The sequence below is a fragment of the Oryzias latipes genome, chromosome 9 (genome assembly GCF_002234675.1).
Source record: "Oryzias latipes chromosome 9, ASM223467v1".
Lineage (NCBI taxonomy): Eukaryota > Metazoa > Chordata > Actinopteri > Beloniformes > Adrianichthyidae > Oryzias > Oryzias latipes.
The window spans coordinates 30,603,586-30,627,040 of NC_019867.2; the positions used below are offsets into that span (position 1 = coordinate 30,603,586).

Genomic DNA, 23,455 nt, shown 5'->3' on the forward strand with positions numbered 1-23,455 from the left:
TGATGTTCAAAAGAAGAATATGACCCAGACACTGAAACCCGGAAGTAAGCTCAAACCAGGAAATCTTTGAATAGTTTTATTTCTCTTCCAAGCGTGGTATAAGAGAAAGTTTGTATTAAAGGTTTGTAACTTCTTGTAGTCTTGCCGTCGGCGTAGAAGCTGGATGTTGGCGAAGACGTCGTGATCGACTGTGTCCGTGGCAGAAATCCTGGGCAGGCCGCAGAGAGCGAGACCGGAGCGTGACGAGGCAGGATCGTCGTGGCAGGAGCTGGATGGACCAAGGAGCTCTTGACGAGGAGGAATCAGGGATACTCGTGGTGTTGAACCTGGGAGCGAGCGACAAAACGAGGCAAGTTAGTCAAACGTAGCTTAACTTGGCGACCAGACATAAGCACCGTAGTGAGTAACGAACTGGCGATGAAAGCTGGGGTTGGATCTTCTTATGAAGGGAGGAACGTGATGAGGTGAGTATCGGCAGCTGGTTCCAATCAGCAGAGCAGAGGGGAGAAGGGACGGGGAGAGTAGGCTGCCAGAGGCACCATGACAGAATATTCGTTAAACATGGTGTCTCTAAAACCAATACCTGCTGATAAAATTTCAGCGGTCCCACCACCCCTGCCATGTTTTCTGTCCTTGTTTGTGAAGTTAAAAAGGGGGGAGGGGGGTGTTGCCTCTGACAGAGGGATTGGTGCACCAGAGTTCCAAGTCTTTGTTAAAAACAGACCATTAAGATTGTTATCTAAAATAAAGTCAGGAAAAAGAAATGATTTGTTTGAAAGTGATTGAACATTCAAGAGTGCCAGATTCAGTTCAGTTGTCTTATTGCTGTGACTGGATTGGTGGTGACTAGTTGCGTTTCCTATAGTAAGTAGATGATGTGGATATAATGGATGGTATGGTGGAGATGACAAGTGGTGGTGATGGTTTGTGGGATATCTGGCTGGGGGGTTTGAAGGAGGGGAAAGAGTTTTGTTGTGATACTGCAGATATTGGTTCTGGGGGAGTATTGAGAGTTAACAGTCAGTCTTCTTTAAAACAATGCAGTGTGTTGGATTTTAGCAGTTAAAATAGCTAGTTCAGGGTGACGCACGTTTCAGAGGATGGTCGTTTGGCCGTTCTGCATGTCAAGTGACATTTAATGCCTAGCTTGATCTGTTCAATTTTATGGGGTTTATTTCTATGATGGCCCACGCTGTACAGTCATCAATCGCGATTGATGTAATAAGCTCCCTGATCTAAACTCAAAGTTGTTCCTCCAGAGAGCAGAGACAAGTCTAAACCTGCAGCTGTAAATCAGAGATCAACAATATTTAACCAAGAACTATTTATTTTCCACAACTGCAACCAGTTTTGAGATGACAAATAGTGTTCCTGTACAGAACATGGAAGATGGATTTAGATCGACATCGAGCTTTCAAACCCTTCAGGCCAAACCTGATGCCATCAGCTCCTCTCAAACCAGACTCTTCAGTTCAGTTGTTGAGTAAAGTTCATCTTGTTGGACATCTTTAATTCTGTTCAAGATGAATTAGAAGTCTGGAAAAGAGTCAACTCAAGCCTCGTCATTGCCGGGGCAGAGGTAGTTTAGAAACATTTGCGGTGGACGATGCCGGGACCGGACTCATTGTACTCCTGCTTGCTGATCCACACCTGCTGGAAGGTGGACAGGGTAGGCAAGATGGAGCCACCAATCCAGACAGAGTACTTCCTCTCTGGAGGAGCACTGATCTGAGGAGCAGATAGAAAAACGATTACTACTAGAACAGCCTCACTTCAGAAGGAAAGTGAACTTAAGCCAACATTAAAGACATATGTGTGACTAAGAGCTCAAAAGCTGCAGGATTCCTCTTTACACCGTCTAGTCTGACAGTGGAACAATGTTTAAGCACTTTAGACTCTTGTTTTGACTGGAGCCTTGTACATGTTTATCATTTCTCAGGCTTGAGATCACATGTGGTTTGAAACGTTTAAACTTTATGCTGAAGCAGGAATTTTGATTGTATTCTGAGTCCTAAAATCCTTTTAAGCGGCAGCAGATTAGTCCATCAATGCTGATTTTAAAGAAAACCATGAATTTAGGCTTTTATTCGTCACAATGTACGCACATCAATGTTCATGGTGGGTGGGGCCAGAGCAGTGATCTCCTTTTGCATGCGGTCAGCGATTCCAGAGAGCATGGTGGTGCCTCCAGACAGCACCGTGTTGGCATACAGGTTCTCATGGATGTCTACGTTACACTTCATGATGCTGTTGTAGGTCGTCTCATGAATGCCAGCAGACTCCATCCCTGAGGAAGAACAGAGTTCAGAAACCTCTACAGTACATGAGCTTTTACAGCTACTGTCACATTTCAACCACGCAGCTTCCAAACATCCAATCCAGGTGATCAGTATTGAAATATTTGAGGAGTAGGACACCTGTCCCTAAGCAAAGTTAAACATGAATCAAATCAAATCAAAGTTTATGTGTAGAACTGCCTTTTTTCAACTGCGGAATATTGCTAAGATCAGAAATATACTTTCTAAGAATGATGCTGAAAAACTCATCCATGCATTTGTTACGTCGAGGCTGGATTGCTGTAACTCCTTGTTAGCAGCGTGTCCTAAGAGTTCCTTAAGAATTCTCTAGCTTGTTCAGAACGCAGCAGCTAGATTGTTAGCTGGAACTACCAGAAGAGATCACATCACTCCTGTGTTAGTTTCGTTCCATTGGCTCCCAGTTGATTCTAGAATCAAGTTCAAGATCCTCCTGTTAACCTATAAGGCCTTACATGGAATGGCCCCGTCCTATATTAAGGACCTCATAGTCCCTTACCATCCAATAAGAACACTTCTCTCGCAAAATGCAGGACTGCTTGTGGTTCCTAGAATTAGTAAAAGTACGGTTGGAGGTAGAGCGTTTAGCCACCAAGCCCCTGTCTCATGGAATAAACTCCCAGCTCATGTAAGAGAGGCCGACTCAGTTTCTACATTCAAAGTTAGACTGAAAACATTCCTCTTTGGACAGGCTTATTGTCAGACTAGTTAGTATTCAGAGATTATTTAACTTAATGTTAATGTGTTTAAATTAAACTTAATAGTAACTATTTCTTTTAAAAGGCTGCTAGAAGTTGAAGCTGGGGTAACTATGTTGCTCCGGGGTTCTGTCCTCTTTTCTCTTCTACTTCTACCCTTCCTCTCCTCTATTCTTGATCATAATTTATCATTTAGTTCTCCATGCCTCTGTTTGGTGCAGTGCGATTCATGTATTGTCCCTCTTTTCCTCTCCCCTCCTGGGGAGTGGGAGTGCTTCCAGACTCCTGTTGGCTCATCCGTGCTCTAGTTCCTGACCGTTTACCTCGCCTTTGCTCCTGCTCCTACACCTGGCTGTGGATCCTGCCTCTGGCTCATCTCTGGCTCGTCTCTGCTCTGTACCTGACCGAGTACCTCGTCTCTGCTCCTACACCTGGCTGTGGTTCCTGTCTCCGGCTCGACTCACGCCTTTGACTGTCCCCACAACCACGGCTGGATGAAGCTCGTCTGCTGGATTTTATATATGTAGTTGTAGATTTAGATAAGTTAATTCTTCTCTAAGAGTTCTGGTAAATCGCCTGTCCGTCCTGGGGGAGGATCCCTCCTTCATGTGGGCACCCCTGAGGTTTCTTCATTTTTTCCGGAATCCGGTTTTTTTGGGAGTTGGGGGGGTCCAAGGGCAGGGATGCCAGTATAGCTTAGTCAGTTTGTTAGTTCATTTTAGTATTTTCCTATTGAACTCTTTGTATTCGTGATCCTTTTGAGTTCATGTTTTACTTCGAAGCCCATCGAGACGACTGTTGTTGTGATTTTGGGCTATACAAATAAAATTGAATTGTTGTTAAAGTAAAATATGTCCAACACAAGAGGCCTTCAGCTCTCATCTGTCTGCCCAGGGGGGTATTCCAGGAAGCAGGTTATGCTAGCTCCCACGGTAAGTTTGAGGCTAAGGAAGTTGATAACCTCAGTTTTCGGTTCCAGAAATGGAGGTATGTTTCAGGGTAGGTCAAGTTGCCATAGCAACGCATGCTCTGAACATAACCTGGTCGGGAGCAGGTTTAGTTGAAGGCTAGTTTGTTTACAGAGAGGTGAAGCAGCATGGCGTGTCCATTTGAAGAGGATTTAGTGGATGAAGAAGCTCAGATAATACTTTTTCCACCATGAGAGGGTGATAAGACCACATATGGATGTTGGAAAATTCAACTTTTTTACTTTGATTGAACTTAGTTATTTGCTTCAGTTAAGATAAATTATTTGTTTGTTAAGTCAGTTTAAAAATAACACGTAGTTATCAAACAGTTATTTTACTTTCATTCAAATTAATTCAATTAAGTAGGTGTAACTTTGGTGCTGCTGTTAGATCGGCACCGCAAGGGATTGTGGAATACCATTTCCTCTGCCAGTCTGGACGGATTTTGGTTTAAGTGTGGGTTTTTGACCAAATTTTTTTAGTTGTTTAGCTGTTTTACTGTGTTTTGCCATGTTTTGCTGAGTTATCTTGTCCTACTGTGCTTATGTCTCTGCACCATGAGTAAGAGTGAAGGAGAGGATGATGAGTTTATATAGCACCCCTACCGTAGCTTAGTGTAATGATAAAGACGGACAAGTCTTTAATGAATTTGTGCAGAACGAGCATTTTTCCCCCGTCCTTTTTATTGTTATAAAAGTGAGTATATCTGCCGGGTCATACTTAAACATATGAGAGATCAAGAATTATAATTAATTAAGATGGAAAAAATATTAATTGAATTGGAGTAATATGACATTTAGTTGGATAGATACATAAATTTGAGTTGTATAAACAATTATTGAGTTTTATAGACATAAGAAATTAGGTTGATTAAATTTAACTCAATTATTTGTTACCAATAGAAGTATTTTATTTAAGGTGGCAAAATTGAATAAGTTATATGCGTCACAAGGAAAATGGAAATAAGATCAGAAACTTGTGCGTTTACTTCGTCTGTTCTTCTACTACAAGCAGAAACTCTTCTGATGATGCAGCCGTGTTCCTTTTTTGATGGACGTATAATCTTCATTCGCCATCATTAAAACCTCAGACTCCGTCTCACTAAAGTATTGCGCTCTCTTTGGTTCTCCACGCGTTTCCATGGTGACTCCGGAAATCGGCGATCTATTGAGAATGTCTTTATGTACCTTCCGTACACGAGCATTAACCCAGGGTTACCAAGTCGAGCGCAATTACGCCAACTCATACCCGGTCTTTTGGAACCGACATACCCAGAGTAAGCGAGTTCAGTCGGATTTCAGCCAGAGTTCAGGCTTAAAGTCAGGCTAGTTTAAACATGCTTCCTGGAATACCCCCCAGCTGTTGGACAGGACAAATGAAAAAAACAAAAATCAACACATTTTTTGGTTAAAAGACTAGATCTAATTGCATGGATTTTACTCCTGAAGTGGTCTGCCCAATGAGTTATATCGCTAGAGGAGACATCACATGATTCCTCATGGAAGGAGAGAACCGCCATCTTGGTGAGGTCAAGTCACTGCTGGAGTGCATGCATGTGAACAAATTTTTTTGCAAAATGCCAGTTCGTTGTGTGGGTTTCAACTGCCAAAATACACAGTTTATTTCCCTAACAAAAGTTCTAAAACAAATTAAAACGGATCATCTGGGTTCTCAGTCTATATTATCTGCAAATGCGCAAGAGACTACATGCGCCTTAGAATGCAGGCCGACTGAGAGACAAAATAATTCCTCCGTGCAAAGTCTTTAATGGCGGCCGAATCTCCGCCCCCATCAGTCCATATGTGGAGATTCACCCCACAGCACCCAGGCGGAGGTGAAGCCCCTGTCTGCTTACCGTCCAACTGGACAACAGATATCCCACTGGTATGCACTGACGTGATAAGTCCACTTGGTCTCCCACATGAAAAGTTTTTATGATCCGGTTCCCAGGGCTTGAATCTTTTGATCAGATAGTAAAACTCTGGCCAGTGCAATTTCCTGATCCTACAGGAAGGTCTGACGTCTCTTCAAAGAGGTTTACAGGGGAAAGTTTGCCTGCTGCAGCCATAAACCAAAAAGGAATGTCACAGGAGAATAAGCTTTTAGAGTTCAAAAGGAGTTTACGACACAAAGAACAAAACCTCAAGTAATAAAAGATAGGAATGTCTGCAGGACTAGTTTGTTTTCAGCCATTGTTTAAGAGTTGTTTGGAAGGCAGGGTAAGTTTTCACAGTTTCTAATATGCTGTGGCAACGTATTCCATAACTGTGTGCCTCTGACACCACTGTTTGGCTGAATTTAGTCCTGCGCCTTTGAAATGAGCTTCCTCCGTAAGGGGGGCTGGGCTCCCTTAGAGATTGGGTGAGAAGCTCGGCCACCCCCGGAGAGCTCGGAGTAGAACTGCTGCTCCTCCACATTGAAAGGAGCCAGTTGAGGTGGCTCGGGCATCTAGTCCGGATGCCTCCTGGACGCCTCCCTGGAGAGGTGTTCCGGGCATGTCCCACTGGGCGGAGGCCCCGGTGAAGACCCAGGACATGTTGGAGAGACTACGTCTCTCGGCTGGCCTGGAAACGCCTCGGGGCCCCCCCAGAGGAGCTGGAGGAAGTGGCTGGGGCGAGGGAAGTCTGGGCATCTCTGCTTATACTGCTGCCCCTGTGACCCGGTCCCGCATAAGCGGAGGAAGATGGATGGATGGATGGATGAACATTACAGTCCCCTTGAGTTAAAGCCTTGGTGCCTTTTCCAACATTTGTTTTTTTACTTATAAAATCTAACAAGGGGGGTAGGGGCCAGCCCATTCAAAACTTTAAAGCACATTTTGTAACTTTCAAAATCCCTTATGCCACAGTGATGATAACGCTGAGGCTTTTTGTCTAAAACTTTCAGGCTTCTCTTAAACAGAGACTTGAGGGATTTCAAAGTGCTTTTGTTTGTCTGGGACCATGTAGTAAGACAAGAAGTTATATGACTAAAAATCAATGAATGCATATAAACCTTTGCTGCCTCAGTAATCAGAGAATACCTTATTTGCTTAAAAATTAACAGATACAATTTAACAATATTGGATATATTCTTTACATGATCTTTAAAAGTTAAGTTTGAATTGAAGATTACGCCAAGACATTTGAATTGTTCTACAACTTCCAATCACTCCCCATTGACCACTACAGATGGTTGTTCTTCCCTTGTTGGCTGACGTAAAAAAATTGATTTATTATTATTGACTTACTATTGATTTATTTATTATTAATATTTAATATTAATAATATTAAATATACCTATTGGGCTTTCTTAAAAAAAAAAAAAATTACATGTCAAAGAGGCCTGCCTGCCCGCCCGCCCGCTGCCTGCCTGCCCCCATTTCTCCACCTGATCCCGCTGGAGCCGAGGCCACTGCTCATCACCCCGCTGAGAGACCCGGACCTATGCACCAGCCCGGACTCATCATGGGAGACTCCGTTGTCCGGCATGTCCGGGTCAGTAGGTGCCACACACACTCTCTCTCTGGAGCGGTCGTCAATGACATTAAAAACTCTGCCCACCAACTCTCTGTTAAACACCCCTCAGGGCTCCAGACTAACTTTTTCACTAGGAGCACAGTGGCCCCCAACTGAAAATTTTAGGGGCACAACCAGAAAATTTAGGGGCGCATACCGTAAATCAACATGCCAACCAAATCTACTAATTTCCACTGTATTACTAATAAATACTTTAATAATAGATGCAGAAATTACAATGTGCTGTTTCAAATGCAGTGTCACATTTTAATCTGCACTTTTGAAGATGCAACAACAGGTAAACTGACCGAAGAAGGTAAACTGTAAAAGAATGGGCGATGTTCACTGGAGATCAGAACAATCGATACAGATACCTGAGATCAGAGAGAGGCTCAAAACTGATGGAAATTTATCTTGGTGACACCAAATAAGTGCAGCCAAGACGCACAATAAGCGTGTTTGAGATCACCCAGGTGGACGCAACGCTGCGCTGATCACCTGGTGTGAGACATATGTTTTTGCTCCAACATGACCTGTCAATCATCACAAAAATATCAGGAGAAAGAGGGGGGAGCAGCAAGGCCCCAACCTACCGAACGCAGCTGGAAATTTACTACTGAACTGACTGAAAGCTGCCCTATGACTACAAAACAATGCATTATGGGGCATGTGTCCTGATGGTTTTTGTAGTTAAGTGAGAAAGTGAAACAATTTAAACTACCAATTGATTAAAAATAGGCTACATCCATTACAAAACATTCAAATAAATATAAAATATATAATAACACAGATCACACCAGTGACGTGCAGTCAGGAGAGGCAGGTGAGGCTGTGCCTCACCTGTCATTATGGGAAGAAAAGAGAAAAAATAAATTCAATTATTATATATAATCAGTAATTTGTGCTTTGCAGTCATTTTCCATTTAAATGTACCATTTATGGGTGTTTTTTTTTTTTTAAATCGCTGAATTTCCGCATTTGCCGTTCAGATAATAAGAAGTTACGTGCGATGAGGCACCAGCCCGCTGAGCCTCACCTTGGATTGCGCAATACCTATGCAGTCAGACGGTACTGCTGTCTCTCTGTATGTGGGGTCAATCACTTGTAACATATGAGCTGAGTTTACATAATTTAGCAGATGTATATGATGTACAGTGTTTGTTTTTATAAATAACTGTACGTGAGGGACGTGTTTCTTGTGCTGAGCACTAAACGCCGGCAAAAAAGCCGCTGGGTGAGGCCAGCAGTTCTCATGCCTCATGTTAGGGGGCGCCGGTGAGCCCTGAGATTATGACGCTAAAAAATAATAGAAGAAGTGATAGCAAGCGGCAAGACAATTTCTTCAGAAGGAGCGGCGTATGGACTTTATTTACAAGTAAAGGTAAGACGATAATAAGGTTTGTGCTTTTTTCTATGCTGCAGTTTGTATATGAAAAAAAACACGTTGAAATGATATTTTAAACAAAACAGGTTAACTGTTGTCAAATGGTGAATAAGTTACTCAGTATGGTTCATATGTTTGTAAATCTGACTGATGACGTCAGTGCCTCACCAGCCATTAACTTCACCGCATGTCACTGGATCATACTAAGGGGGAGAGGAATATTAAAACTAAATTGAACTGAATTGAACTTCAACTTCCTGTTCTCCTTCAGTGTCGCTGCAGATTCGCCATCACCCCCCCCCCCCCCCCCCCCCCCCCCCCCCGTAGGGCCTGGTCTCCCCAACTGCTGGTTCATCTCAAACACTTCTATCCTTGCATTTTCACCACGTGTTTTAAGTGCGTCTCGGACTAAATCGTGTTGTCGCTCACACGTGTTTAATGTTCAAGCCCTGTTAGCTGTCACGCATGTAGGTGTGGGAAATTTATTCTCCTCAGCTGACCCGACTCCCGCGGGAGCGGTGTGCTGCCGTAACAGTCGTGCATAAACCGTTTGGTTGGGGGGATGCGACGCCGCGCGCTTAACCGTAACCCCCGTAACCTCCGGGTCTGTGCGGCCCAGAGAAAAGTTCAGCACGGACTGCATGCATTTAGAAAATTACTAGCGAATAGATACGTTCTAAAGGAAAGTAAGGAACTCCTTCATGTGGTCTGGGGAGGGGGCTGTCAGGTTTCCTGCTTTCAAGCCCGGTCATTGTCACGCCCCTAATAGTATTTACTCCACTGTGATTGGTTGGTTTGTCAGCTCCGCACACGACAATGAAAAGGTGTCATTCATACAAACTGGCAGGACGCTTTAAAATGAAACTTTCTTTTCAAGGTGGGGGCCACAAATAGCCCGCGGGCCACGAGTTTGAGACGCCTGCTGTACACTCTGGCACTGGTACACTAGCCGCAGGTCGGAAGAACGAATCAATGGTTCGCTTCCTCATAGCTCAGATGCACATATCAGGTTGTGATGATATTTGTCTCCGTTTCCTTCCCACAGATGTTCACGCACGCTCGATTATCTCTAGGCCCCTCCCCTTCCACGCATTTAAGCCACTTACACGAGTGTGTGCTTTCGTCTCATGAGTATGTGTGCGAGTTTGCGTGTGTTTGCTCGCGTCTCATTGATTTTTTCATTGATCATTGATGTGCCCCTTCCACGTTTAATATATAAAAAATACGAAGGGTGGGGGAGGCAAATTTACTGGTCGCACATGTGCGACTGGATGTAAAATTCAGTCGCACGCTCTCAAATTTTGGTCGCAAAATGCGACCAGATGGTCGCCGTCTGGAGCCCTGCCCCTCTGCGGGGACTTTCTTCATAAATCCAGGCACAAACAACCTGAAACTGCAGCAATCAGAGACTCTGAAAATGGACTTCATCCATCCGATTTATACTATCCAACAGTTAAACATAAACTGCATCATATCTGGAGCACTGCCTGCACTCCGTTATGGAGACATCATGTTCTCACGCGTCCGTCAGCTTCACATTTGGTTAAAAACATACTGTCATTCCATACGTTGATAATTTCACAACTTTTTACAATAGACCATACCTCTTCAAATCAGACGGTTTACACCCCTACAATAGTGGTTTCCGTCTTCTCAGCATGAATACTGATCTTACCCTCCGTTCTTTCAAAACCATTCCCAGCTGACGGTGGAACCAGGACACCCACACCCCTGACTCATCATTCTCTGCCACACAGCATCATATTCCAGTTCGCATCACCAATAGACATTCAAATCATTTCCATTCATATCCACGTGCCTCGCATGTTAGATATGGCCACCCAATTCAAACATCAGTCACAAAACCCATGACATGCACACATCAGATTGTACCCACAACCATGAAGATGGCTCTTTTAAGTGTCAGATCACTTTTAAATAAGTCTTTCATCATTAATGATCTGATTTAGACCCTGATTTAACCTGTTTGTTTTTAACTGAAACCTGGCTTGGCACTGTGAGCTATTCTCACTGAGGCTTCTCCACCTATAATTTTAACTTTTTATTTTCAATCAGGGGAGGAAAGAAAGGTGGAGGTACAGCATCGATTGCTCACAAAACAATATTATCAGAAAATATTTTACTTAGTAAGTATTTTTCATTTGAGCATCATACTTTTCTCTTTGGAGACCCACCTGTTTTAACTGTCCCAGTATACAGACCACCAACCCCTCCTGCCCGTTTTATCGAATAATTTTCTGAATTTTTATCATCCCTTCATATTAGGGACAATATGGTTTTAATTACTGGTGATTTTAATCTGCATGTTGATAAGAATGACGATATCTGTGCCTGTGAGTTTTTAAATCTTCTAAACAGCATGGATTTTCAGCAGCATGTCACACAGCCAACTCACAATACAGGACACAGCCTGGACCTTGTCATTACCTACCGTCTGTCCACCGGGGTGTCCTCTGTTGTTGACTTGGCCATATCAGACCATTATTGTGTGTTTTTTAATGTCACCAGTGAAATCCAGCAGGAAGCCTCAGTGAGAACTGTGAGGAAACGGTATTTAACTCCTGAAGTGGCTGCAAGTTTTATTGATATTTTTACGCAAACTCCAGCTCAGATTTTACCTGCACCCTGTGATTTTATTGTTGATAATTTTAATAACAGACTGCAGTCTTCCATAGATGCAGTGGCTCCATTCAAGACAAAAACATTAAGAACCGCTCCTAAAATCCCATGGAAGACTGATATCATTAAGGGTCTGAAGCAGAACTGCAGGAGAGCAGAGAGAAGATACAGGAAGACGAAAATAATAATTCATAAAGACATTTTACAAGAACAACTCAAAATCTACAATAACTCAGTTAAACAGGCCAGAACCTCCTATTTTTCAAAAATCATTTCAGAAAATAAAAAAACCCAAATTTCTTTTTAAAACAATGGATATTTTAATAAACAAAGACTTCAACAAGTCCTCCATGCCATCATCTAATGCTGCATGTGAGGACTTTGCAGACCACTTCATGGGTAAAATCAATGCTATAAGATCAAACATTTCAGCCATGCAGTACACTGATCTTAACAGACCACCAGCATTGTTTTTACCAGAAGAAACACTGGGGAGTTTTGTCCTGGTTGATGCGGAGATCCTTGGTCGAGTTGTATCCCAAGTAATCATTACAACCTGCCTTTTAGATCCCATTCCCACTTCACTTTTTAAAACATTTTATGGATTCTTTGAGTCAGAGCTTTAAACATAGTTAACTGCTCTCTTCAGACGGGGGTCTTCCCCTCTGCCTGCAAGACGGCGGGGGTGAGGCCCCTTCTGAAGAAGAGTCAATTAGATCCAAAAAATCTGGATAACTATAGACCTGTATCCAACTTACCATTTTTAAGTAAAATTAAAGAAAAGTGCTGCCACTCAACTGCATGAGTTTTTAAATGCCCCAAAAATTTTAGAAAAATATCAGTCTGGTTTTAGGACAAACCATAGTACAGAGACGGCTCTTTTAAAGATCGTTAATGTTCTTAGAATAAACTATGACTCACAGAAACTTTCTGTTCTGGTGCTGCTGGATCTTAGTGCCGCTTTTGATACAGTAGATCACCAGATTTTATTAGACAGACTTAGGAGTCTGGTGGGCCTCTCTGGAAATGTTCTTAAGTGGTTTTACTCTTACCTTACAGATTGACACTTTTATGCAAGTATGGATACGTGCTCTTCAGGAATCCACGAAATAAGCTGTGGGGTTCCCCAAGGGTCAATTTTAGGGCCAATACTGTTTAATTTATATATGTTGCCTCTTGGGGAGGTCATCAGGAAACATGGCGTTGACTTTCACAGCTATGCTGATGATACACAGCTTTACATCCCCATGTCTCCTGATGACCTTGAACCTGTCAACACTCTTTTAAACTGTATTTTAGATATAAAGTTGTGGATGGCAGAAAATTTCTTAAAGCTCAACCAGGACAAAACTGAAGTTCTAATCATCGGTTCTGAAGACGAGAGATGATTTTACCACATTTTCATATTTTTAAACCTTCTCAATGTGTGAGAAACCTGGGCGTACTTTTTGACTCCGAGCCAAATTTTATCCCACACATTAAAAATGACGTAACGACAGGATTTTATCATCTTAAAAACATTGCCAGAGTCCGCCTGTTCCTCTCTCTTGCCAGCACAGAGGTGCTGATGCATGCTTTTATTTTCAGTCATTTAGATTATTGTAATGCCCTGCTCTCTGGTTTAGCCAAAAAGTCTATTTCAAATCTACAACTATTGCAGAACTCAGCGGCACGAGTTCTGACGAGGACCAGGAGGCGGGAACACATTACACTGGTTTTAAAATCGCTGCATTGGCTCCCTGTGCGTTTCAGGATTGATTTTAAAATTCTTTTAATGGTTTATAAATGTTTTAATGGTCTTGGGCCTTTTTATTTAAATGATATTTTAAAATCTGGTGCTGGCCTCTTAGTTGTTCCGAAGGTGAGGCCCAAAACTTATGGTGAGGCTTCGTTCTGCCATTATGGTCCTCGCCTGTGGAAAAGCCTGCCGGAGAACCTCAGGGCCGCAGAGACTGTAGAGGTTTTTAAGAAGAAACTCAAGACCCACCTTTTTAATTTAGCTTTTAGTTGATTTTAACTGCTAATTTATTATATTAGTTTTAGTATAGGCTATTTTAGGTATTTATTTTTATTGTATGCATCTTATTCTCAATTTTGTGTTTTTATATACATCTCATGTTTTTAATTTTAGTATCTTATGATTTTAGCCCCAGTGTTTCTTGTGGGGATCTTTTCTGCCAGGGCTTGCCGGCTTGGTCAGCGGTTGTTGCTGCAGTTGTTGCCCTTGCTGGGGCAGCTGGGGTCTAATTTTGCAGCTTCACGGCTGTGAAGTGGACCCCAGTGTTGTCCCGGTTTGGGTGGGCGCTGTGGCGATGCTCCCATGGCCGGGCTGGCTCCTGGTATGAAAGGATTCCCAAATAGTTTTCTCACAGCAGAACCAAGCCATGCTTGTTTGCTTATTTATGTATTTATTTAAGCTACATAGTCACTATTTTTTGTACGTGGGGGCCATGGGTCATACGTTTTAACGGAGGGGAGTGGGAAGGGTGAAGGGTGGGTTGGGTTTTTACTGTAATATTGTGTGTTTTCTTTTTTTAATATTGAAGTGCTTCGAGCTGCACAAAATGCATGAGAAGCGCTATTTTATAAATTTGATTTGATTTCTTTGAAAATTTTGTGATGTACAGTTAATTTCCTTTTCTCTCCACCTCCTCTCCACTCTCCTGCCTTCGAGTATCACGGCTATGTTCGATTCGTTTCTCCAGGGTCCTGTAGCTTTAGTTTTCACCATTTTGGTTTTATTTGGAGCTAGAGCATCAATGGCTGACTGAAGTTAGTTATTAAAATGTTCTACCATAAAATCACATGCTGCAGGTAAAATCTGAGCGGGAGTTTGATGTTAAATGTTGATAAAATTTGCGGCCATGTCAGGAGTTATGTATCGTTTCCTCACAGTTCTTGCTGGAGCTTCCTGTCGAGCAAAACTGGTGATATTAAAAAATACGCAATAGTGATCTGACACAGCCATGTTAACAACAGAGGACACAGTGCAAGACAGACCATGGGTTATGACCAGGTCTAGATTGCGCCGCCTGCTGTGGGTAGACTGTATGACATGCTGTGTAAAATCCATGCAGTGCAAAAGGTTAAGAAACTCATATCCATGTGCATCACTATCTTCATCCACATGTAGGTTAAAATCACCAGTTATTAGAATTCTACTACATTTACAGTGTGAAAATTCTTGACTAAAACAGGAGGGAGGCTTTGGCGGTCTGTAAACAGTAACAAATTAGGCAGGCTGTTAAAAGAAAATGCATGATGCTCAGAGGAGTAGCTAGTTAGCGCAATTGTTTTTGTTGCAAATGAGTCACAAGCAATCGATGCAGTGCTACCGCCTTTTTTTATTTCCCCCTAGAAACTTAAAATTTAGTGGGGAAGCCTCAGTGAGAACAACAGGAGCATCAGGACCAAGCCAGATCTCAGTTACAAAAAAAAAAGGCAATCTAAAATGAACTCATTCAGAATAAAATATTTATTTGAAAGAGAGCAAATTTTAAGGCCGTGTGAACTCAAAAAATATAACTCATTGAATGAACTCAATTTAATTGTGTGAAGGATTACCATCCAATATATATGAGTAGCCCCACCTTAAAAGAAAATTCTTCCATGTAACGAGATATAATTGAGTTAGTCGAACTCAATTTTATCAAGAAAGGCAAGGCCAAAAAAAAAACAAAGTTATCGGAGACCAGTCTTTTGCCGGTCTTGAACCTCAGCATGCTAATCCCGCTGACTGATCCACTGAGCTAACACTTTTGTGGCAATTTACAGCCGCCAGTAGAAACAGAATCATTTTTTCTATAAATGAGGTTTGTTGTGCCAAAGCCGAGTTGAAACAATTCCAAGCCACAGTACGTTTTTTACGTGGAAAAACAAGAACGAAAGTTTTCTCTTCGAAAAGTCGAAGGATTTGAAGGACCAGCAGTCATAGCAGGCATTAGACGAAAAAGCTGAACATTTTAATAGTTGAATGGTTAAAATAAGTGAAAAATTGTAGCCGTAAAACGGCAGAAGATACTATAAAAAGAATAAATAGAGAAACAGGAAAACAGCATACAACATGCGCCAGCATGCCCCTTACTTGAAATCATTTATTTTGGATTACTGGAGTTTATAGGTGAAACTATTAATACATTTTGTGTTAGGTCAATTAAATGTAGATACCTCATTTTAAAATACATATTTAAATAAAACAAACAGAATTTGATTACATGAAAGAGGGGCTTGAATCACCTTTTTGTGTGTGAGTGCAGATGGATTGATTCATCTTTTTTGTCCAGTAATGTGTGAATGCGATGGAGAAGAGCATACAAACCGAGGAATGAGGGCTGGAAGAGCGCCTCAGGACAGCGGAACCTCTCGTTGCCGATTGTGATGACCTGCCCATCAGGAAGCTCGTAGCTCTTCTCCAGGGAGGAAGAGGAGGCAGCGGTCTGCATCTCCTGCTCAAAGTCCAGCGCCACATAGCAGAGCTTCTCCTTGATGTCATGCACGATTTCATGCTCAGCTACAGAGATCAGAGTCAGTTAAAAACTTCAACAACCAGCTTGATGAGAAGTTCAACATTTCTGTCATACCTGTGGTGGTGAAGCTGTAGCCCCTCTCCATCAGGATCTTCATCAGGTAATCTGTCAAATCTCTGCCAGCCAGATTCAGACGGAGTATGGCATGAGTCAGAGCATAGCCCTCATAGATGGGCACAATCTGGCTGACACCGTCACCAGACTCCATCACTATTCCTGCAAGTATCATGATCAGGTTGAGAGTCCATTAATGTTAGTTACACAAAACCTTCCAGATTTTACCACTGCCCGGGGACAGGGGGTGAGGGGTGTACTCAGTTTTGAAAATTGATTTTCCTTTAATTTCAAGTACATTTTTTCTCATTAAAGTACTATGAAGTAAACATGTACGTTTTGTGCGTTTCAAGAGTTTAGTAGCTGGTACTGGTCTTAATAATTTTTCCTATATATTTCTATTATAATTTATTTTTAACTATTTGGGTCTGGTGGTCTGATCAGCAACTATGCCTGTTGCCCTTTTGTTTTCAATTAGGTGGGTTAGTTAAAGCAAGTTTGTTAGTTGCTGGATGTAGGGCTGCTGTGCAGGAAACCAGGGCGTGCAACGAGCAAAAAATTAATCTAATGTAGGTCCCAATGCGAGACCCTTTGCTGCTGCTGCCTATCCAAAACTCCTCTGCCAGACAATCTTCTGTTTCAGATCGGATCCTGCTCACTGGCCACATTCAGCTTCAGCTCTGCTCTCAGTCCCATTTCTGCTCCAGCTCTCAAGCCAAGCTCTGCTTCTATTGAGGACAGATTGCAGTGTCATGATGCCTGGATGGATTCAGTCTCATCTGACGCACGCCGATTCGCTACCCAGCAGGACTCCGCCTTCAAGTCCATGAGTGAGCAGATCCAGTTCCTGTCTGAACGATTATCCAGACTCCTCCCACCTACTGCCTCTTCTGCAGCTCCTGTTCCATGGGAACCGATGGTCCAACGTAACCTACCTCCTCTGGAGCCCAGATTAGGTGCCCCAGAACGCTATGGTGGAGAACCTGGTGGTTGCAACCCATACTTAATCAACTGCTTGATTTTCTTTTGCGCTTCAACCTAGCAAAGTTTCCACTAGGCTGCCAATGTATCTTTTACAAGCAATCATCTCACTGGCCGGGCTCATTTTTGGGGAACTGCAGAGTGGGAAAGGAGAACACCAGCCTGCTCCACCTCTCAGTCTTTGTTGAACTGTGGCACATATTCAATGCTACCAACAGTGACTCAGAGGCAGCACAAACTCTTCTACAGCTTAAACAAGGATCGCGATCGCTTTCACTGACCTAAAGACCAAGTTTGCTTCGGCTCCGGTTCTTACCATCCCAGGTACCTCAAGACAATTCGTGGTGGAAGTATATGCTTCAGAGGTTGGGGTCGTAGCTGGAGTTTCTCAGCGTTCATCGTCTGACCCGAAGTTACTCCCCTGCACCTTCTTCTCCCGTCGCCTTTCTCCAGCAGAAAGGAATTATGATATCGGCAACCAAGAACTACTAGGAAACAAGCTGGCCTTGCAAGAGTGGCATCACTGGTTAGAAGGAGCATACCAACCTTTTCTGGTATGGACTGACCATAAAAACCTGCAGCATATTTGCTCCGCGAGACACCTGAACTCTCGTCAAGCCCACTGGTCCTTGTTCTTCACATGTTTCAATTTCACCCTTTCATACCGTCCTGGATCACAAAACCAGACACTCTCACAACAGTTTCAGGAGTCGGAGATGGGAACTTTACAAGATCTGAGTCTATTCTTTCCTCATGTTGTCTGGTTGGAGCTGTTTCCTGGCTCATAGAGGAAGGTGTGAAGGCTGCCTCACAAGCACATCCAGGTCAGAGTTCTTTCCCTGACGGGTTGCTATTTGTGCCTGCTCACCTCTGTTCAGAGGTTCTCCAGTGGGCTCACTTCTCTCGGCTCACATGTCACCCAGGCGTTCACCGCACCCTCAAGTTCCTTCAACACAGGTTCTGGTGGCCCACACTGGCAAAAGATGTACGGGAATTTGTGTCTGCCTGCCCTGTCTGTTGCCAACATAAGCCATCCCATCCACGCCCAGCGGGACTTCTGCAACCTCTTTCTATTCCCAAGAGACCCTGGTCATAGAAAATATGATAAAATGCAGAGAGCCGCATTCAGCTAAAGAGCCGCCTGTTAGCCCCCCCCCCGCTCTGAAAAATAAAAGTCCCGCCCCACTGCCTCGCCGATAAGACATGCAGATTTTGGCCAATCAACCAGAAAAGTTACACACCCCTGAACACCCCCCCCCCCCCCCCCCAAGTGACAAAAACGCCCCCTTAACACTGAGCGTAAACCCAGGTGAGCGCGCAAAAAGGATCTGACAGCGCAGGATCACTGCTCAGTTAGGATTGCAGCTGTGCAATTGTAAAATACGGGGTCTCTTAGTTAGAATTGCGCCAGCGAGGTTGTAAGGTTCACTCACTCAGTTCCTAAATACGCCCGCTCAGTTGTCTTTACGCCCTTTCAATTTATGGCAGACATGTAATTCCATATTGATAGAAGGAGAACACAAGGATGGATGGTGTTAGTGATGAGGATGTAGAGGAGAGGAGTGGATGGAGGTGGAGCGTCCTCACTGTGGAGACCACGAAAAGAAGAAACTTTCACAGTCATCATGTGGAGCCTTCATGAAGAAGGAGGTGAAAATGTGATCCATCCATCCCAAACTCCAGTTTCAGGTTCTCACCTGTGATACGACCAGAGGCATACAGGGACAGCACAGCCTGGATGGCCACATACATGGCAGGAGAGTTGAAAGTTTCAAACATGATCTAAAATTGGAGAAAGATGGGTGGTCAAGTTGAGATCTGGAGTTCGAAAACCAATTAACTACAACTGAGGTGATCCGGCTGAACTCACCTGTGCCATCTTCTCCCTGTTGGCTTTGGGGTTGAGGGGAGCCTCGGTCAGCAGGACTGGATGCTCTTCAGGTGCGACTCTCAGCTCATTGTAGAAGGTATGATGCCAGATCTGAGGAATGGAGAGCACTTTAGAGCAAAGACCAGGACCTTTCCCTTCAACTATGCAGGTCTATGAGAGAGCACCTTCTCCATGTCATCCCAGTTGGTGACGATGCCGTGCTCGATGGGGTACTTCAGGGTCAGGATGCCCCTCTTGCTCTGAGCCTCATCTCCAACGTAGCTATCCCTCATTCCCACCATCCCACTCTGCACACAAACACCATGGGCCACAGGCTGCACCGTCTACCACGACAGGTGAAGTCCTCAGGGGTGACCGTACCTGTCTGGGGCAGCCCACGATGGAGGGGAAGACAGCCCGGGGGGCAAAATCCCCAGCAAAGCCAGCCTTGCACATGCCAGATCCAATATCAACAACGAGGGCAGAGACGCCGTCTTCCATGTCTGAAAGGAATCAAACCACCAACTCTCAGCATCAGGAACAAGCAGGCATGCAGATAAACGAGTCAGGGATTTCAGTAAATGAGGAAGAGCGAGTTACAGTGAAGTCAATAAGTATTTGATCACCCTGTGATTTAGCAAGTTCTCCCCCTTAGAAAACATGGAGGGGTCTAACATTTTCATCATAGGTGCATTTCCACAGTGAGAGACAGAATCTGAATAAACATTCAGAAATCATGTACTTTTTTTTTTTAAACAATTTATTTGTATATTACTGTGACAAATTAGTATTTAATCACTTGATTATCAGATAGATTTCTGACCAGCAAAGACCTGCTGTTCTGCTTTTAAATATTAAACTCCACTCTGCTCATGATTCTAAATTAGTGGCACCTGTTTGAGGTGGTTAGCTTGCATAAAAGCACCTGTGCCCCCCCCCCAATCAGTCAGAAGTCTAACTACCAACATGGGCAAAACCAAAGAGCTGTCAAAAGACACAAAAGACAAAATTGTCGACATTCACAAAGCTGGAAGTGGCTATGGGGCAATTGCCAAGCAGCTTGGTGAGAAAAGAACAACTGTTGGAACAATTGATGACTTTCAATGTCCCTCGGACTGGGGCCCCTCGCAAGATCTCTAAGGAAGGTGAAGAATCAGCCCAGGACTACACGGAAGGAGCTGATCAATGACCTGAAGAGAGCTGGGACCACCGTTTCCAAGGCTACTATAAGTAATACATTAAAACGTCATGGTTTAAAATCATGTATCACAGGGAAGGTTCCCCTGCTGAGGTCAGCCCATGTCAAGGCCTGTCTGAAGTTTGCCAATGAGTATCTTGATGATCCAGAGGAGTCATGGTCAGATGAGACCAGAATAGAACTTTTTTGTCTTCAATCCATTTGGCGTGTTTGGAGGAAGAAGGAGGAGGAGCATCATCCCAAGAACACCATACCTACAGTGAAGCACGGGGGTGGAAGCATCATGCGCTGGGGGTGTTTTTCCTGCACAGGGGACAGGACGACTGCACTGTATTAAGGAGAGGATGAACGGGGCTCTGTATTGTGAGATATTGGGCAAAAACCTCCTTACCTCTGTCAGAGCGTTGAAGATGGGTCGTGGCTGGTCTTTCAGCATGACAATGACCCGAAGCACACAGCCAAGAAAACCAAGAAAAAAAGAAAAGGAGTGGCTCTGTAAGAAGCATATCAAGGTTCTGGAGTGGCCTAGCCAGTCTCCAGATCTAAATCCAATAGAGAATCTTTGGAGGGAGCTGAAACTCTGTTGCTGAGCAACAGCCCCGAACCATGACAGATCTAAAGATCTGTATGGAGGAGTGGGCCAAAATCCCTGTTGCAGTGTGCAGAAACCTAGGGAAGAACTAAAGGAACCGTTTGACCTCTGTAATTGATAACAAAAGCTTCTATACCAAATATTAAAGTTGTTTAACTCAAGTGATCAAATTTGTCACATTAATATATAGTTTTAAAAAAATAAATAAAAAAAACAACTCGATTTCTGAATGTTTCTTCAGATTCTGTCTCTCACTGTGGAAATGCACCTAGAATGAAAAATTTAGACCCTCCATGTTTTCTAAGTGGGAGAACTTGATAAATCACAGGGTGATCAAACACTTGACCCCACTGTATGACATATGAAGCCACACCCAATGACAGACAGACACCGCACCACAGCTCAGATGCAACTATCACAGACATTTCCCTTGAGGTAAACACAGCAGCCAATAAGAATAAATTGAACTAAAAAAAAAAAAAAAAAAAAAAGGTCATAAACGTGACAAACCGTGTCAAACTCGGGTGAGCCGCGGACAAACATTTACCTGTTGCAGGTGAGTTCCGGTGTGTCTAACAGTTACTCTGCCCCAGCTGTGCTGATCACTGACACTGCTGAACGCGCTTTTTCATCTGTGCACGCGGCTGCTTGCCTTCTCCATAAAAGGGAGCGTTCTCTCAGTTCGTGCTGTGATTGGTCCAGGTGAGCTGGAATCACAGAATCACAGACCTTAAGTAGGTCAGAAAAACAAGAATCCACGTCACACTGAGGCGTCATTTCTGCAAGGAGGAATGCTGATTTCAAGCTCGGAAGCTAATTGATTTTTAGCGTAAATGTTTATAAAAGGCTTCCATTTAAAAAAATAAAGCCTTTTGAATTTTGAGGAACTTCATGGTGGTGAGAGTAGCTGTCACCCTGCAGGTAAATGCATATTAAGGCCGTGTCACATAGCCTGTAACATTTTGCGCACAGTGCACTGATGAGAATTGGTCATATGTGAATATTCCTAGAAAAAAACAAATGTGTGTGGACTATATGTTACATTTTCAGAGATTTATCAAATAAGAACCATGTTAAAACCACAGAAGGAGTACGAATAAACCACGCAAAGAACATGTAAACCAACGTAGAACATAAACGGTCCGTGATTACTGCGCTGTTTTTATGTGCAATTCATTAGTGGTTTGTCCGTGAATCATGTACTTGTGTGATATATGCACCGTATATGTGATATAAAAAGTTAAACATCGGTGGTTCATGCATGAAGAGTCTGTTAAACATGCATGGAACAGTCGGGGAAAGACACAAATTTGTTTATGCATCTTGTAAAAATTACGCTCATCTGCATAAGATTTATGTATAGTTGCACATAAACTATGTTAAATACGCATGAACTGCTTAATTTTCAACCCACCAAAAAAACAAACAGCTCAAAACGGAATTCATGCAAAGACCTCGTTGGCCGAAACCCTCCACGGACATCTGTGTGCATCAATGAATGATTCTTCCTGTTGGCTTTGGGGTTGAGGGGAGCCTCGGTCAGCAGGACTGGATGCTCTTCAGGTGCGACTCTCAGCTCATTGTAGAATGTGTGATGCCAGATCTGAGGAATGGAGAGCACTTTAGAGCAAAGACCAGGGGCCTCATTTATAAAACTTTGCGTAGGATTTGCGTCAGAAATGGCGTACGGATGAAACATAGGACGTGCGTACGCACAGAAATATTCGGATTTATAAAACCGTGCGCACGCACATCCTACGCATCTTTCTCTTAATAAATCACAACCAATTCTAAATGCAGCGCAGCTTTTGCGGCTTCATGACACGCCCATAGTTGCCCATAAATAGTCCGTGAAACGCCCACAAATGAATATTCATTGATTGGGAAACCATGGAAAACACAGAGAGGAAATCAAAAAAACGTAACTTCACTCAATGTGAAGTAGAAGTTATCGTTGGCGAGGTGGAAAAGAGGAGAAAAGTGTTTGGAGGGCACAGTGTGGGCATTACTAATGCCAAAAAGGCACGTGATGCCAACATCATCAGCCCTGGGGCATCATCGTCGTCTTCCATGTGAGATAAATCAAATCAAACTTTATTTATACAGCACTTTCCCAACACATATCACTCAAAGTGCTTTGCATAAATGACAAAATTACAATCAAATCTAAAAACAAAATGGCAAACAATGCCAGCCAAAATTAAATAAACCTTAGACATGAAATGGTAAGGGTGACTAAAAGTAAAAATATAAAAAATACAAATAATTAAATGTCTATGCAAACACATACAAGTAAAAAGACAACATAGATAATTAAATGTCAAATAAATTCCTAAAACCCACTAAAAGCTACATTAAAAAGGTAGGGCTCAAGCCTTCCTCTAAAACATCAACAGTCTGCGGCCCTGAGGCTCTCTGGGAGGCGGTTCCACAGGCGAGATCCGTAATAACTGAATCAATGACACCTCGCCGTATGTTCTAACTTTTGGGAAAAACAAGAGGTTTGTATCAGAGGACATGAGGGTCTGCAAGGGCTCATACTTTAAAATCATATCTGATAAGTCAAAACAAAGTGAGCCGCGGACAAACGTTTACCTGTTGCAGGTGAGTTCCGGTGTGTCTAACAGTTACTCTGCCCAGCTGTGCTGATCACTGACACTGCTGAACGCGCCGCGCGCCTCTTTATGTGCGCACGCGGCTGCTTGCCTTCTCCATAAAAGGGAACGTTCTCT

General features: G+C 43.2%; 2 protein-coding genes across 3 annotated transcripts in view; both read right to left on the minus strand.

The window, feature by feature from the left end:
* The window catches only part of LOC101155777 (actin-15A), a 38,521-nt gene extending 17,188 nt beyond the window's left edge, over nucleotides 1-21,333 (minus strand). Inside the window, exon 1 of the mRNA XM_023958834.1 lies at nucleotides 21,271-21,333. The gene's annotated coding sequence lies outside the window, so the exon portion shown is untranslated. The remainder of the gene's footprint in view (nucleotides 1-21,270) is intronic.
* Nucleotides 1,310-21,382, minus strand: LOC101156021 (actin, clone 302-like). 2 transcript variants are annotated; one of them, XM_023958833.1, is made up of 9 exons: nucleotides 21,271-21,382; nucleotides 19,315-19,436; nucleotides 19,119-19,241; nucleotides 18,934-19,044; nucleotides 18,761-18,845; nucleotides 16,083-16,244; nucleotides 15,821-16,012; nucleotides 2,106-2,287; nucleotides 1,310-1,728 (listed from the first exon to the last, which is right to left on the minus strand). In XM_023958833.1, the coding sequence occupies exons 2-9, from the start codon at nucleotides 19,432-19,434 to the stop codon at nucleotides 1,585-1,587; spliced, it is 1,119 nt and encodes a 372-aa protein (XP_023814601.1). In that variant the 5' UTR covers nucleotides 19,435-19,436; nucleotides 21,271-21,382; the 3' UTR covers nucleotides 1,310-1,584. The 2 variants fall into 2 exon arrangements, with proteins under 2 accessions (XP_023814601.1, XP_023814600.1); XM_023958832.1 differs by lacking the exon at nucleotides 21,271-21,382 and adding an exon at nucleotides 20,386-20,428.
* Between the last annotated feature and the right edge of the window lie 2,073 nt (nucleotides 21,383-23,455).